General features: G+C 31.5%; 1 protein-coding gene across 1 annotated transcript; it reads left to right on the top strand.

The window, feature by feature from the left end:
• Window positions 1-16094: 16094 nt before the first annotated feature.
• On the top strand, window positions 16095-17674 carry LOC136203509 (large ribosomal subunit protein uL2-like). The gene is made up of 2 exons (XM_065994673.1): window positions 16095-16652; window positions 17341-17674. The coding sequence occupies exons 1-2, from the start codon at window positions 16213-16215 to the stop codon at window positions 17672-17674; spliced, it is 774 nt and encodes a 257-aa protein (XP_065850745.1). The 5' UTR covers window positions 16095-16212.
• Window positions 17675-18850: the final 1176 nt, after the last annotated feature.

Below are 18850 nucleotides of genomic sequence, written 5' to 3'. Positions count from 1 at the left end.
ATAATGACAAACCGTTATTCCTTCTAAAAGAGATATTTGTGCATGATTAATGTGGAATTAATGACAATTATTGCAGGATCAATGCAAGGGTGAATATGTAAATAATGAAGAAAATGAAGGAGTTTCTAGCATTATGCCACACCACGTGGACCATGGCGAGATACGCCCGATGAGAGCGAGTAGTGGAGACCCACCATTGTTCTCAATGAGAGCGTACATACGCCTTGACGGATCTAAGAATACCAAAAGGCACCTTTATTACCATCCATGAATGGGAATAAATACAATTAAATGGCAATTAATAGCCATTAAAGGGGAATAAAGACTTGACTGTTCGAATACTCCAACTCTGAGGGTTTCAAGGATAAATGCTAGGAATATGGAGAATTGATAGCAATTAAAGATGAGTAATGACATGACTGTTCATCTACATCTCCATAACATCCAAATATCATACATGGGGAAAAAGGATAATTAGATAAAGAATGAAGGATCCGCCATCAATACTCTTATGGATAAGGATCCACTGGCGAATCTCCAGATGGCATATAAAGCAAGACTCATAGGTGGCGGATCTATAGATTCTCCAACACGCCACAAAGAGTCAACCGCCTTGGGAGACCTGCCATTATACCTCGATACGCCAACTCAATGGCAGAGCCGATTCCCAATAAAGGCAACTAATAACTCATTAATGTGCTAACGATCATACTTGAATAAGATCAGTAACCGCCATTAATGGAGCATTAATGGAGACTTTCTAGTTACTGAGGGTTACAACTACATGACTATAAATAGCTTGCATCCCAAGCTATTGAGGTAAACTTACTGATTCTCTACTTTTGTGCTTACAGTTTATTTTCAGAAATATTACTGACTTTGACATCGGAGTGTCCCCGGCCGATCCCAACGGCGCCTCACAGGGAAGTGCTCCGATCAAGGATTTTTCCACAAGTTATCAAGTATAATCGGTCCAAATTAATTATATCGGTTTAAAATTTATATTTTAGTAGCCGAAAATATTCCAATAAGAATATTTTGGTTTTAAATCCTATCAAGTTAAAATTAAAATAAGTTATAAAATAGAAATGGTAATTATTGATAATTGCCTTAGAAAAATAGAAATGATTATTATTGATAATTGTCAATTAGAATCCATAAAAGAGCTTGAATATAAAATTAGTTGGATATAAAATCAGTACAAAAATGAGGAATATAAAATTATATAAGTAGATTTATGATAATCTAACAAGTTTAATAAATAATTAACTACTCTGATTTAGAGTTACTAATCTCATGCTTAAAATAGCCGATAAGAATATTTAACTTTATCGATACCATATTTTGGGAAATTTGATTCTTAGAGTTAGATTAAATTATGATTCGGTGATTTTATACGAATTTTTAACAATTTTAGTTATATTAAACGAGTATTTGATTGTAAATGATATAGTATTTTGAGTAATGTTTAGAGAATATTTGAATAATTATGGTTCTTTTACGGAAGCCAAATGGGTTATGGTTTATGGTTATGAAATAATTATGAAATTTGATTGTGAAAAGAGATTTGAGCATATTATAATTTTATGATTTTATATATATCCATCTAGAGTAATCCGGACCGATGGTTTTGTATTTGAAGACCATGTTCAGTGAGGGACATGGCCTGTGTACACAGTTAAAAGACTTATCGGGTATGGCAAAGAAGTGTTGAGTAAGACCATGCAGGTTAGGCAAAATTATGAGATATCTCGATTCCATTATATCATGAGGATTGATACGTAAGGGGAGAAACTCTAGGATGGATATAATGTTTTAACTTTATTTGGATCACGGGCTGGTTTGATAAAATGTTTGCTTGATTACGAGTTGGTTTGATAAAACGTTTGCTTGATTACGAGTTGGTTTGATAAAACATTTGTTTGATTACAAGTTGTTTTGATAAAGAATTTATTTGATTATGAGCTTGTTTAAATGTTAAATTTATTTTATTATGCGTCGCTTTAATAAACAATTTATTTGATCATGGTTTGTATTGAAAAAAATGTTAGATTATCGATATTTATTTGTGGTACGAGTTGATTTGATAACGTAATTTATATACTTAAAAGTTTATCGATTTTGATAAAATATTTGGGTATATATTTTATAAAAATATTCATATTTTAAGAAGATTATTTCATATGAATTATTAAATAAATTCGGGATACTAAATATTAGTGTGCGGTCATGAACATTATTATGAATAGTAGTAGAGATAAAATAAAACTATATAGTAATAAAGTAAAGTATATTAATTTCATCAACATGTCGAGAACTACCTAAACTAGGTAGAACTACGTGGCTTTGATTCCCGATTTAAAGATTAAAATATGTTCGGGATACGTAGGAAGCTTGATAGAATCATCAAGTTCAAGCCAAATAATTAAATAAACTTTAGGTAGTCTGAATAAATTTTTATATATTAGAATATAGGTTCAAGTTTTAGGTTGTTAGGTGTTCGGTATCCTATTTTCCATTCATACCCGATGCAGGTTAGGGTCGAGTGTGACAGTGTTTTTCAACCAGCTGAACGTAGGAGTTGATACTCGACAGCAGATATGTCACGGGTTGGGGCTCGGAAAACTCAAAATCAAGGAAGTTATTTGGGGCTGTCATTAATGGTTGGTCGGAATAAACGAGAAATCTTAAATTTTATTAAGGACAGAACTTGGAATCGTCTTCAGTCTTGGCATTCCAAAATCCTATCTCGTGCAGGTAAGGAAATATTAATGAAAAATGTTGTCCAAACGATTCCAATTTATGCGATGGATGTTTTCTTAGGGTAAATTACATACGTGGTGTATACCCTTTACCCTAAATCACATTTTGGTATACACCCAAAATTTTATCACACTAAACCGTACGAACTTCAGGTGACCTCCCATTAAAGTGTATAGCCGGTTTTTATGACCGGTCAACACTGGTTAAAGTTGCCACATCATCATTTTTCATTATAGCATTAAAAAAGTGGGACCCACTCTTTATAGAATTACTGAAATAGCCTTATCCCTTGTAAATTTACTAAATTACCCTCATCTTCTTACTTCAACCCCTCTCTCTCTACCACTTCTCTCTCTCACTTCTCTCTCCACCATTTGCAGTCATGTACTTCAGAATGTCTCCCTATTTTAAAGCATCCAATAAAAATCCAGACTTCAAAAAAATTAGATGTCTTTGGTTGTGGTGTATTTCCTCTCCTTCGTGCCTACAATCGATACAAGTTTGATTTTCGTTCTGGTCTTTGTGTTTATTTGGGGGAATCCCCTAATCATAATGGTTTTATCTGTCTTGAAATTACTTCTGGTCGTATTTATTTTTTGCAAACACGTCACGTTTCATGAAGAGGTTTTTCCATTTTCTCAAGCCTCACATGCAGTACTAGCAACAAGAAACTCGCCTCCTAATGCTTCGCTTCCATCTCTACTCGGACCTCCTCCAGGTAACCATTTTCTCACCTCAGCTCTTACCACTGGGTCAAATCGTGGTCAATATTCTCATCCCTCCAATAATCTTTCACCATCTATATCTCCTCCTACTCTACCTAATCAATGTCAAAAAGATTGGTCCACTCAAACTTCATGTTCTATGTGCACAGCACCACTACCTATATAAATTAAATTTACAATTTATTGAGGAAAAGTTCATTTTTGTTTATCATTTTTGTTAATGGGAGAGAGAGAGGAGTGAGAGAGAAATGGTGACTGGGAATTTGCTATCTCCATGACTGCAAATGGTAGAGAGAGGAGTGAGAGAGAGAGAAATGGTAGAGAGAGGGGTTGAAGGAAGAAGATAAGGGTAATTTAGTAAATTTACAAGGGATAGGGTTATTTTAGTAATTCTATAAAGAGTGGGTTCCACTTTTTTAATGATATAATGAAAAATGATGATGTGGCAACTTTGACCAGCGTTGACCGGTCATAAAAACCGATTGTCCACTTTAGTGGGAGGTCACGTGAAGTTTGTACAGTTTAGTGTGACAAAATTTTAGTTGTACACCACGTATGTAATTTATCCTTGAGTTTGTGTCAGGATCTTGAACGTATATTCAACACTTTTTGATGGTGTAATGGGGGGTCGGGGTATTCATTGGTTACGTTGGAATTGTCTAACCATATCTAAATTTGCTGGCGGTTTAGCATTCAAAAAACTTAGGGAGTTTAACTTGGCTATGCTCGGAAAACAGGGTTGGCAATTTATCACTGCACCAAATTCTTTAGTTTTTCGTATATTTAAACTAGGTACTTTAAACATGGGTCTTTCTTGGAAGCCATTGGAGGTCATAATGCAAGTTTTGTTTAGAGCAGTACTATTGAGGCAAAGGACATCCTTCTTCAAGGTTGTCACAAGAGAATTGGTAATGGTAATAATTTGTGTATCGAACATGATTCTTGGCTGCTAGGAGCTCCTCTTGGAGTCCCAACTTCTATGTTGCAAAATCCTATTGTTGCTTCTCTTGCCATTTCTCTCTTTGTATTGGGTGAGAGATGATGGGATATAGATATTGTTTATGATCTTTTCAATTCAGATGATCAAAATTATATATTTAGTATTCATATTTCTTAAAATTTATTGCATGATGATTGGTTCTGGTGTTTTGAACATGATGGAAACTATTCTTTCTGGAGTGCTTATAAAAGGCTTTGCAATATTCCAGTTGATAATGTGAGTAGTTTGTGGAAGAAAATTTGACAACTCAAAGTTCCCTCGAATGTGAGAAATTTTATTTGGAGAGTCTGTCATAATGTTATCTCATCTATTGATCATTTAATTAAGAGACATGTCAATTTAAGTCCAATTTGTTCATTATGTGGTTTGGTTGAGGAGAGTTTTATGCATGTTTTATGTGCATGCTACATTCCTAGTCGAATTTGGCAGATTGCAGGAATGGAAAGAATTCTAAACTGAAGAGGTCACTTATTCAAGGAGTGGGTGAGCTTTATTTTTAATAAACTGTCTATTGACTCTATTTGTGTGTGGGCCATGGTAATATGGGGTATTTGGACAAGTAGAAACAATTACATTTGGAACAACGTTAAGATGTCTCCAATAGTGGTTTCTAAATGGCTTGTCTGTGTTTGAAGGAATAGCATGATGCACAAACCTTGCATCATGGCAGAAATGGTTCGACACAAAATTCATTAGCACATAGATGACGCAGACCTAATCCCCAGGCTCACAAGTTAAGGGTTGAGGTTGTGCTTCGCAATAGTGAAGGCCAGTTCTGTGGTGCGTTTTCTAAGCTTCTCCCAGGAAACTATCAAGTCAGAGATGGAGAAGCAGTGGGTATAAGAGAATCGATGAGTTGGTTTAAAAATAAAGGTTTGGAAAGATGTGAGATTGAATCGGTTGTTTTTACTGTAGTTAATCATCTTAGGAAATGACCTTTTAGGTCTGCTTATGGTTTTATATTATAAGAGTGTAAATCTCTGTTAAGTTCTTTAAATTATGTTAGTATCAATTTCGTTAGTCGTTCTACGAATAGTGTAGCTTATGAGCTTGCTCGAGATGCCTCTATGTTAGGACTAATGAAATGGTTAAGACCTCCTGATTTTGTTTCTTCTATATTATATTATGACTTTCATTAATGAAATTTTCTTTTTACTTTAAAAAAAATTATTTAAAGTTTAATTTAATTTAAAACAAAATAAAATCATATTAAAAGTCAAATTACAATAACAAACCCCTTACTAAAAGAAAAATTAAAATCACATAGGGTAGAATACAATTCAATGCACCAACCAGATTTATACAAATTGACACTATTTTACATAAAATATATAAAACATTCACAAATTTTTGTAACATTTGTGTACTTTTACGTAAACTAATTATCTTTCACTAAAATATTAATAAAAAATAATTCTATTTATTAATTATTTTATATTTTATTTATAAATTTAGTAAATTATGTCTAACGCTAAATGATTCTATAAAACTCAAATGTTTTACGTGAAACGCGAGTTTTAGGAAAGTTAGTAATTTTATTTCGTGAAGTTAGAATTTTTTTTATAAAATAATAGCTTCACATAAATTATGTCAATTTACGTAAAGTTGATTTGTTCTTTTTTGCAAAGTTATAGATTTTTTTTTATAAAATAACAATGTTACAGTAAATTGTGTCTAACAATAGATGACTTACATAAAGTTGAATTTTTTTTTACGTAAACCTCATTTTTTCGTGAAGTTAGAGATTTTTTTTATAAAATAACAGCTTTACATAAATTAACTCTCGCTTTATGTAAATTATGTCTAACAATATAAGATTTGTGTAAAGTTGGAAGATTTTACGTGAACCTCCATTTTTTCGCGAAGGTAGACAAGTTCAGGTGATTTTTTTATGTATTAATGGTCTGTTTGGTATGCCGTAATGAAATGGAATAGTGATTCTATTACCATGTTTGGTTGACAATTAAAAAGAAAATGATGGAATGTAATTACCATTACAATACTTATATTTTTCTAATTAAATGTAATCATAAAATTTTATTTACATAATTAAAATCAACGAAAACGTGTAAAACGTGAAAAGCACGAAAAATGTGAAAAATTGAATCGAAAATCAAATACAAAATTAGATTAACCGAAATCAATAAATTAGTGTATAATTTTTCGCTTTTTTACATTTTTCCCGTTACTTTTAATTTCCATTTTCACCATTTTTCTATTTTCTCCTTTTTCTGGTTTTTTGTTTTTTTTCATTTTTCCTATTTTTTCGTTTTTTTTTCTCGTTTTTAATTTTCATGTTTTTCTACTTTTTACATTGTTTACAAGAATGAGAGACTAGATTGAGATATGAGATTTGAGAAATGAGAGGTTAGATGACAATGTAATGATAATTCAAGTCATTTTTCTATGGGTAAAAAGCATCATTAGGCCTATGATCTTTCATTTTTTGGTCCATTAAACCTTTGATCTTTTATTTGGATACATTAAGCCCTTGATCATTTATTTTTTGTCTTATTAAGCCATTGATGATAAAAAAATGTAAAATTGACCATAAAATTTGGTTAACATACTGTTATTCATTGTATCTGGATTCAAAATTTGTATTTTTTCACTGTTTAAATGCAGTTTTGGATGTGTAAAGTGACTATAGAAAAACTGTAAAACCCTTAAAGTTAATAATATCATTTTAATAGAATTACATGTTCACACCTTACTAATTTGGTCATCAAGGACTTAATGAGACAAAAAAATAAATGATCAGCGACTTAATGTATCCAAATAAAATATCAAGGACTTAATGAACCAAAAAAATAAAAGATCAGAGACCTAATAATGTTTTTTGCTTTTTTCTATGTAATGAAAATTCCAAGATTTGTTAAACAAAATTTAATTCAAGGTTTTCTCATTACATTACAATAAAATTATAACATACAACCAAACATAGTGAACCTTCAATGTAATAGTCATTCCATTATAAATGTCATTACATCTTACCAAACGGTGAGGACATAAACCTTTAACTAGTGTTGCCGATGAATCCAAGATTACTAGGCATTAACATTATTCAATTACACGAACTCCCAAGGCTTATGTTCTAATGAAAAAGAAAGAGCACATACAAAATAAAATACTTCCGTATTGGTAAAAGATAGTCCCTTGTAGTTTCTAGTCCAATGAATTTTTTTCTGTAAATAATAACCTTAAAAAAGAGAATAAAGCAGAATATAAATGTAGGCTATCCTTTTAGGACACAAGTACAAGTACAAAACAAACTAATATCATACCCTTGAAAATAGGCATTTGATTTCACAATATGGGTGGGGTTGTAGAAAGACTTTACAATATTCAAATCTTTTACAACATGGGGTCTCAACTCAACTCAAGCGAAGCATCCTTGAACTTGATTTATACATCCATCAACGTACACAGAAAAAAACTGAAATTCCATATACTAAGATTGATTTCTTAGACTTGCAGTAAAGTTCCAGCCAATGTAGCTGTACAGTACACAAAATATTGTGAGTGAGTGCATCTCCCTTTAGCTGCTTAGAAGAACTTTTGCGGGATCAAGTTGACCGCTACAGTAACTGGATGGAACGGCAGACAGTTCCAGTCTTCCTTTCCATTCTTCACCTGGTTTTAGTGTTATTGGCTTCTCCACAGCAGCTGCCTCCACACACAACATATGCTTGTACTCATCATCTCCAAAATCAGCCATTGCCTTTGCCTTCTTATCCCACGGATTCCACACCACTACATTCACAACACAAACAATAATTCAATCTCATGTTCAGCTCAGGTCAATCCATTTTAAAGCTTGTTTCATTACTTCACCAAGTGTAGTGTAGCCTCCCCAACTTCAACCAACGAAATATCTTCAAGGAACTGAGTCGGATATGTAGACAGAAGACTATAAACTATGAAGACTTATTGAAGTCATATTATTCTCATTCTTGTTCTTGTTACCTTTCTATTACTTAAATCTTGTATTTGCTGTGTTTTTGTTGCTCACTCTTAACAAACACACAAACATTTGACTCAATGTCCTAGCATTGCCATTCTTATATTTAGAATTCCATCATCACACATGGTGTTCTTACTAAACCATGATTCCTCCATATATAAATAGAACTCAAATGATATGTCTTTTCACGAAAGAAGACGACTATACATGGACAGACACGACTGTTTACATACGAACACGACTGTTCACGAAGGACACAAATGTTCATGAAAGGAGGTGTTTGTTGGTATTAAAATTAAAAAATAATTTTATTCAAAATTTTCCAACAAATTTTAAATAATAATTAACTTAAATTAACTTAAAATAAATATAAATATAATATTGATGAAATTAAATTACTATAAAATTAAATTTTCACTCCATATAATTTTCAAATAGTATATATTGAAATATGAAAAATAATAATAATAAAAAGATACCAAATGAAATCAATAATATTTATAACACATTCTGCAAATAATTTTATTGGCAGAATGAGAAAACTTTACATCATCAACTTTCTTAATTTTTACATGAAAAATTTCATGGACTATTATATATCACAAATTGAGATATTATTTGATAACCCAAATGATCATATAAAAATACATATTTACAACACTTTGTTAAATTTAAATATGTTTGATAACTATAATTTCTCAATATTATGGCATAACCATTTTTTTATACAATATAACTATCAATATTATAAAATTTAGGCTATGCTTACTTTGTTTTTAACAAAGTAAGCCTTACTTTGTGTGTTTTCACCATTGAATTAATTTTCTAATCCATCATCCAATGGTGAAAACACACCAAGTAATGGTACTTTGCAAAAACAAAGTAACCATAGAAGGCACCTTTGATTATATGAGAAAAAAACTTTCGTGATTTTATATTATCATTTCCAAAATTTCACCATTAATTAAAGAAAAAAAAAATTGAAGAACAGAATAGTTTTTTTTAAACTACAATAAAATGTATATAATAAACTTTCACATGAACTAGATGTGAACATCCCTGCTCCAATTTTTAGAATTAAAGCTCTTAATGTGAATATGGTACGAATTAGACAAACCGTCCAATAAACATTTTGTCTTGTACAGAAACCCTAGCTCACTATAAAAGGCTTTCTCTATTCATCTTGCATTAACCTTCCGTTCCTGAAAACCCTAATCCTACTACTGTCAATTTACTTCCTCTTCTGTCGAAATGGGTAGAGTCATCCATGCCCAATTCAAGTCCCATACTCACCACATGAAAGGTCCCGCCCGATTCCATTCCCTTGACTTCGGCGAGCGAAATGGATATCTCAAGGGAGTGGTTACCGAAATCATTCACGACCTAGTTAGAGCTTAACAAAATTTGATAGAGAAATTTTTTTAGATAAAATATATATTTATTTCGAATAAGCTAAAAATTATTATTATAGGCAAGCTGTTGAAATAAAAAAAAATTCCTGAATTAATTATATATTTAATTAATGGACAATTAATCATATTGAATGAATTCACATTAGTGACAATTAAAAATAGTGTAACTACTAAAATTCTTTACAAAAGTAATAATGAATATTAATTCTATTTATTTTAATTAATGAGATTTAATTCTTTAGTAAATAATGACATGGCTATAAAGTTATAAATTACAAAATACTAAATAAAATTAACTTAAAAATGGTTATTAGAATAGAACAAAATTATAGAAACTCTATTATAATGGCATGTCATGCTACATTTAATTAATCTTAAATTATAATCATTTTAATACCATATAATATCAAAATTATACCATTTTAATATTTTTATTACATGAGCAAATTTTCATGACAACTTTTATTATCTAATTGAAAAAATTTAAAAAGTATGTTTAAATTTATCATTAATTGATCTACAAAATTGAAGAAAAAAAAATTACAATAAATTGGATATAATAAATCTTCAATCTTTAGATGACTGGATGTATGGAAGAAAAAAAATTTGAGGCATGATAAGATTAGTATCCTTAAGATACGTTGTCACACCCGACCCAAATCGGCATCGGGTATGAATAGGAAATAGGATAACGAACTTCGGACAGCCTGAAACCCGAACTATATTCTAACATATAAAAACTTATTCGGACTCCCTAAAATTTATTTAATTATTTGGCTTGGACTTGATAATTCTATCAAGCTTCCTACGTATCCCGAACATCTTTTAATCTTTTAAATCGGGAATCAAAGCCACGTAGTTCTACCTATTTTAGGTAGTTCTCTTAACTTATGAACTCATTTTAACTTATTGACACGTTGATTGATTCGCTAATAACTTAATTGTATATTTCACTTTATTACTATATAATTTAATATATATAAATCACTTTATCAAAACGAATCAAATCGAATAATGTTTTATCAAAACGAATCAAATCGAACAACGTTTTATCAAAACGAATCAAATCGAATAAACCGCTTTAACAAACCAACTCATAATCAAATAAATCGCTTACAAACCAACTCGTAATCAAATAAATCGCTTTAACAAATCAACTCGTAATCAAACATACGTAAAATATTATAATTCAAATCATCAAACATTATCAAAATGTAATACAAAATTTGCGTGTATGTCCATCCTCGAATTGCACCCGTGTAGCTTATCATAACATCAATCATATCAATAATCGAGATATCTCATTCATATCTCGTCTTGCCTAACGTTAGGACTACCAGCCGTGCACTCTGGCCATACCGCCCTTAGGTATGGTCTTACAACTTACAGCTTGATACACCATTCGGTTCAAAGAGTGAAGTCGAAGGAATTAGTGAAGCCGAGCCAGCCGCTGCGCCTAACTCGGATGGCAGATTAGTCCGATGTTCGACTCGGGTCCGACGGGTCCCCGCATGGAAAGAAGACTACGTCGAATAGGATTAGAATAGGTAGTCTCCTAATTAGTTTCCAATTAGTCTTTACCTTTAATTAATTTCTTATTCCAAGTTCTATTAGGATTCCTATTCTTATTAGGATTTCTACTCCTATATAAGGAGGCTTCTTGTATCGTTTTTCTTTAAGCTTAAATTCAATAAACAACTCAGTTTGCTCTTGCTAGAAAAGAGTTAGGTGTTCTTGATTGTCTTCACCCAAAGATAATCCCTCTTGATTCGATTTCAAAGTAGAGTCGTATCAACTGGTGCTTTCATCGTGTTTTTCCCTCATCCATCATGTCCGATAAAATTTCGAAGGATTACAAAGCCGAACTAAATGTCGAGTTTCGATTCCTTCAACAAAACCTCAAAGAGATGATCGAACATACCCTCAACTCCTGCGTCAATGAACTCAAAACTCATCAACCAAAATCCAACCAACACGCCAAGACATCCAATAACCCCCCACCGCTGTTTCGTTCGTTAAAACTAGACCCGCCACGCTTTTCCGGTAATGATCCTACTAGCTGGTGTTTTCAAATCGAAGAATACTTTGATTTCCATAATGTAGCCGCTGAAAATCGCATGCGCATCGTAGCCCTCCATCTGGAAGGCGATGCTTTGGAATGGTACCGCTGGATGCGTGCAAACAACATGTTTACTACATGGACAGATCTTGTGGAAAAAAATCAAAAAGAGGTTTGGACCTTCGCAATTTGAAGACTTTCAAGGTCAATTATACAAATTAACCCAAACAGGATCAGTTACTGATTACCTCGCTCAATTCGAAAAATTGATGAACAAAGTTAACGGCCTAAGCGAACCCCAATTGTTATCCTGTTTCGTCTCCGGCTTAAAATCCTACTTGAGTCGATAGGTGCGCATAGCACGGCCTACATCTTTACTGGAAACTATCGAGCTTGCTAAGGAATATGAGGCTCGTGAGATCGAGACTCGTGTTGATCGCTCCCACCGTCATACTTTGATCGCTCCCACCGTCATACTTTTAAAGCACCAAACATTGGTCTATCTGTCAACACTTCAGCAATCTAAAACCCCAACGATCGCGCAAAAACCAACCGAATGGTGTATCACAGCTCCTACCCCGGGCAATCCTAGATGGATAAAACCATTTTATCTAAAATATCGCAGCATAAAAATCACATTGGACTTTAATCCAAATCACATAAATAATAACAATAACAACCGCGATAGCTTTCTCAATCCCAAAAACGATTCGCATAAAATAGTCAAATTCATTTTCTAACCCAATTTTCAAAATACCACGATAATAAATAATTATTCTTCAAATAACCAAAATCGAAGTATATAAATATTTTAAACAATATATTTTAAACGATTTAATAAAACGTATTCAAATCCACTCAAATAATCTAAAACCGAAACTTATTTTTATTTGTCATCGGAATAGCTATTTTAGCCGAATATAGCGTTAGACTCGTTATATTATCATAAGCCTATTCGTACTAATTTTCATCTTCAAATTCGTTGTAATTGTCTGAATCTATAAATATTCGAATTTTGACCATTTAAACTGACACCGTTAATTTCGACTGAATGTTCAGTTAGACTCGTTATATTTACTTAGACTAATTTTATACTCAAAATTTGGTACAAATTTTATATTCGACTTTACACCGACTCTACTTGATAAATATCAGTATTAGTCCTTCTATTTCAAGGTATTTTAATTCTAACTATTAAAGTTGCTTGATAAGCTTAAAATATTTTATTGATAGAATTCAAAATAATTAAAATATTCTTATTGGATTATTTTCGGTCACTGAGATATTAATTTTAAACCGACTTAATTATATTAGACCGATTATACTTTTAAACTCGTTACACGACTAAAAGTCTTAATACGGGATTTCACTTTAATAAATCTAAAGGACAACTAGTCTAAAATTTATATTTTATTAGTAATTGATAGACGCTAAATCATTAATCGTAAATCAATTAAAGTTTGACACAACTATCAAAACTAGACTTACTCAGAATCATACTTATAAACCTTTAAAAATAATTTAGATATAAAATACAGTTACCGAAATATCATCGTCGGTCGCCGAAAATTCATCGTTTCGGTATTCACGCTGCTTATGTGTCTATCGTAAAGCTTGACACATTCCACCAACTATTACATCTCTAACCCGTTAATAAAAACCTGTTCACGTAAAGTTGTTCCCTCTAATAAATAGGCTCCATTATTCATGACATTCAAATATCCGTTTAATAAAACATTTTGCACCAATAAACCAATTCAATATTATAAGCATTCAATTTGAAAGATAATTATACAAGAATAAACCATTTACTTTTAAGAAAAACTTTCATTTTAATTGGTATGAATCTTCCTCCTCCCCTTTTCATCATGTCATATTCTTATATATATGATTTACATGAGTAATTTTAAAAAATTAAGATTAATACCACATATACATTAATAAATTAAAATATTGACATATATATTTAAGTTACTTATAATATAGACATATGTATTTTAATTTACTAAAGTGAAGACATGTAATAGGACACTTGTCCTACTACATGCTCTATATATTATTATAATTATTTTTAATTGTTTTAAATAATAATAAAAAACTATATATACACTATAAATTATATTTAGTTTTTATTTCCACTAAAATATCCACTCAGAAATATAAAATCAACACATGGCACCAATGTTGATAATATATCAACACATCATAACATTAATTAAATATTTTTAATTATTATTATTATTATTATTTTAAATAAAATAAATTTTAAATTTACCTTTTATGTTGAAGTGTACTAGTAATTGGAATATATAAATTTTGATCCTTTTAATTTGTAGTTCTTCTAAAATTTACTCCAAACTTTTAAATTTACACTTAGAGACATTAAATTAACTTTGATAATATACTTTTCATATCCAATTAGTTAATTACTAAGTCAAAACATAACACGATCTAATATTGAGTATAAAAATTAAATTTTAGACACGGATGTTACATACGTTTTACCATAATCGACAATCGTCTCCTAGGATATAATAGAAGCGTGAGTCAAAATGTAACCGTATATGTCAAATTATCACCAAAACACCAATAAGTAGAATGACCAGATCGAGCCTGAAGTTCTATGAGTTAATTTTTTTTTAGCAGAGATGAAAATTTCTAGATGAATTGTATATCTATTTCGAATTAGCCAAAAATCACTCTTATAGGCAAATTACTGGAATGTATTTTCCTCAATAAATTCAGGAATTAATTCACTTAATGAATAATTCACGTTAATGACAATTAAAACCAGTATAACTCTTAAAATGTTTTACATAATTGTTAATTAATATTAATTCGATTTAATTCTATTAACGAAATAAAATTTTGTAGTAACAACTTTAAAGCTATAAATTGCAGATTAATATTATACTTAAAAATTAAGATTTTTTATAGAGCGGCATGTCAGCAAAATCTGACGTTGCATCTTAATATAATACTTATAATCAAATAATAAAAATAATTATTATAATAATAAAGTAGAAACTTTGATGGAATGACATGTTAACAAAAAAAAAAAGTGTTAGATGTGATTAGACCTGTTCACGGGCCCGGGTACCCGCCCGGCCCGCTCAGGCCCGTGTCCCTTGGACCGGACTTGGACAATAAAAATTGTTCATCGGCCCAGGCCCGCCAAAGCCCACCTATTTTTTGGGCGGGCTTGGGATTAATAAAAATAACACGGGCCGGCCCAGCCCGGCCCGCTTATTAATATTAATTAATAAATATATATTTATATATTAAATATTTAGTTTTAAGTATAATATTTATTTTTTTATAATTAATAATTATATATATATATTTAGGTGGGCTTATATGGGTTGGGCCCGGGATTTGATTTTTAAGCACGAGCCCAGCCCGGCCCGAGCCCGCCTAAATTAATTGTGGGCTGGGCTGGGCTTGGGCTAAGCATTTTTACTTAAAAACCCGACAGGCCCGGCTCGAGCCCGGCCCAACCCGGCCCATGGACAAGTCTAGATGTGATTAACCAAAAAACAAAATATGATTAACAAAAAAAACAAAACGAACACAGATAAATATTATTTCCCATTCTCCATAAATAGAACTTGAAAGGGCATGCCTTTTCACGAACGAACATGACTATTCATGGACAGACACGATGATTCATAAACAAACATGAATGTTCACGACGGACATAACTGTTCACGAACGAACACGATTATTCATGAACTGAGATGTTTGTTGGTATTTAAATTAATTATATAATTTTATTTAATATTTTCTCAAAAAAATAAAGTTTGTTGAATTTTATAAAATTAATTCACTAAAATTTTGTTCGTATATTTATTTTATTTTATTTTTGTGATATAAATATATATTAGTTACACAAATTTTAAGAATTAATTCTTAATATGATTTCGAGTTTGAGTCATAACGTAAACAAAAAAATTTAAATTAGGAGAGGATCTAATTAAAGGTTACCTTACAACTCCAATCCAGCAATCAAATAAATTATATATAAAAAAATATCTCTTAATGTGAACTGCCCCTACTCAAATTTTGAAAATTAAATCTCTTTAATGTGAACTGCCCCTACTCAAATTTTGAAAATTAAATCTCTTTAATGTGAACTGCCCCTACATTTTAGACAAACCGCCCAAACCCAATTATCATTTTGTCTTCTACAGAAACCCTAGCTCACTATAAAAGGCTCTCTCTCTTCATCTTACATTAACCTGCAGTAAACCCTAATTCTATTACCCTCAATTTACTCCCCTTCCGCCGAAATGGGTAGAGTCATCCGTGCCCAACGTAAGGGTGCCGGCTCCGTCTTTAAGTCCCATACTCACCACCGGAAAGGTCCCGCCCAATTCCGCTCCCTTGACTTCGGCGAGCGAAATGGATATCTGAAGGGAGTGGTTACCGAAATCATTCACGACCCCGGCCGTGGTGCCCCGTTGGCCCGTGTCACATTCCGCCATCCAGACCGATACAAGCACCAGAAGGAGCTTTTCATTGCAGCGGAAGGCATGTACACTGGTCAGTTTCTGTACTGTGGTAAGAAGGCCAATTTGATGGTCGGTAATGTCTTGCCTTTGAGATCGATTCCAGAAGGAGCTGTTGTATGTAACGTTGAGCACCATGTCGGTGACAGAGGATCTTTTGCTAGATGCTCTGGAGATTATGCTATTGTTATTAGTCATAATCCTGATAATGGAACAAGCAGGTATTCAATTTTTCTCCTTAACTGTATATATCTGTTCCTTTGAGCTTTTGATTTGAATTTGTGTCGTGTTTTCTTTCATTTGAATATGTTAATTTATGTTGATTTTTGTGGTGTTGATATTTTGAGAACATTTATTTGATTGATGTGGGCAAAATCACTTAATCACCTATGAGTAATGGATGTAGTTGTAAGCATTCAATCTTGGTAACAGCTGCTAGTCTTTTTCAGGCTGTGATTGTGGAACTTCCTTTTTATTGCTGCTATTGCTTTGAACTATATATTGTTCTTTTAAGTATCATTTAGCTAGGAGTGTCTAAATTGGTTATCGGATTAATTATGTGATTATATATAGTATGACTGCATAAAAATATGATAATTGTGTCGAATGGACGTGTCACATGGCTTGTCTCTCTAAATCTTGTTGTCGTATCAGAAATTGACAACCCTAGTTTTAGTTAATGTGATCTTTGTATTCCATGTGATGACAACATTGAAATATGAGTGGAATGGATGTGACACGTCGCTTGTCTCTCTAAATCTTGTTGTCGTGTATCTTTTGTACTAATACTTTCCAATATTCCTTTGAAATTCTTGTGTTGTTCAAAATGCCTCTAAAATATTTGTGGGTCTGAATGTAATGGCTCTAGTAGAAGAATTCTCTCCTTGATTGTTTTGTTGTGTTTCTCAGAATCAAGCTTCCTTCTGGTGCCAAGAAGATTGTGCCAAGTAGCTGCAGAGCTATGGTTGGTCAAGTAGCAGGTGGAGGCAGAACCGAAAAGCCTATGTTGAAGGCAGGAACCGCATATCACAAAAACAAAGCGAAGAGAAACTGTTGGCCTAGGGTTCGAGGTGTGGCTATGAATCCAGTGGAGCATCCTCATGGTGGTGGTAACCACCAGCATATTGGACATGCTAGTACTGTTCGCCGTGATGCACCTCCCGGTCAAAAAGTTGGTCTCATTGCGGCTAGGAGGACGGGTCGTCTTCGCGGACAAGCAGCTGCTAAAGCCGACAAGGATTAGAATGCATAAAACTGATATGATCAAGTCTCAAAATCTTCCTTCCATACAAATTATTGTAGTTTTCCTATACACAGTTTGTTGTAGTTTTATTATACACAGTTTATTCAATTTTATAAAAAAATTATTCTGTTCTTCAATTGTGAATTTTTGGAAATTATATTATAAAATCATGAAAGTTTTCTCATATAGTCAAATTATTAAAATTTTTATAATATTGATAGTTAATTGTATTAAAAGAATGGCTATGCCATATATGATTAAATGTATTTATCCATAGTAAATACAAATTTAAAATATATATAAAAATTAAAACTAAATAAATGAATATTATATATATAATGTGCATTATTTACTAATCTAATTAAACTATAAATTCGTAACATGTGCATCGCACGAGCTTTCGACTAGTATATATATATATATATATATATATATATAAGAATGTGATGTGTAAATTCAGATTTTTTTCTTACTTCTTTTTCTCATCTTTTTTAAATATAAATTATGAATTTTAATTAAATATATATTAAATTCTGAATGATGGTTAGAGAAAATTAGATCTCACTAATCGAATTGAATGGAATTAACGTTCATTATGAATTCTGTAAAATGGTTTTAATTATCATTTTTTATGGAGGTTTTAATTATCATTAAAATGAATTAATTTAGTAAGATTAATTGTTCATTAAGTGAATTAATTGAGGAAAAACATTTCAACGATATGTCTATATAAGAGTGATTTGTTTCTCATTCGAAACATATAGACAATGCATTTGAAGGACACTTATGTAAATTTTCATTTGCGTGTGGTTCATGGGTAGGCTTTTGACATCAAATAACATATTTTTCTTTCTACTTTTGCAAATATCCTTAAATATACTGAAACTAATATTAAATGTTGTATTATAAGTTAAAATATTAAGTTAAATATTTTAATTATCATAATAAGTTAGGTTCTTTATTAAATATCTTTAACAAGTGTTGAAAATATGTATTTTTTTATGTGATCTTTTGGGTTATCAAATAATGCCTCAATTTGTCATATACAGTAGTCCATGGAATTTTCATGTAAAAAATAAGAAAGTTGATGATGTGAAATGTTTCTCATTCTACCAATAAAATTATTTGTAGAATGTGTTATAAATATTATTGATTTTTATTTTGTATCGTTTTTAT

The sequence above is a fragment of the Euphorbia lathyris genome, chromosome 8 (assembly GCF_963576675.1).
Source record: "Euphorbia lathyris chromosome 8, ddEupLath1.1, whole genome shotgun sequence".
Taxonomy (NCBI): domain Eukaryota; kingdom Viridiplantae; phylum Streptophyta; class Magnoliopsida; order Malpighiales; family Euphorbiaceae; genus Euphorbia; species Euphorbia lathyris.
The sequence above is the reverse complement of the archived record's forward strand: the minus strand, read 5'-3'. Positions and strand labels throughout refer to the sequence as shown.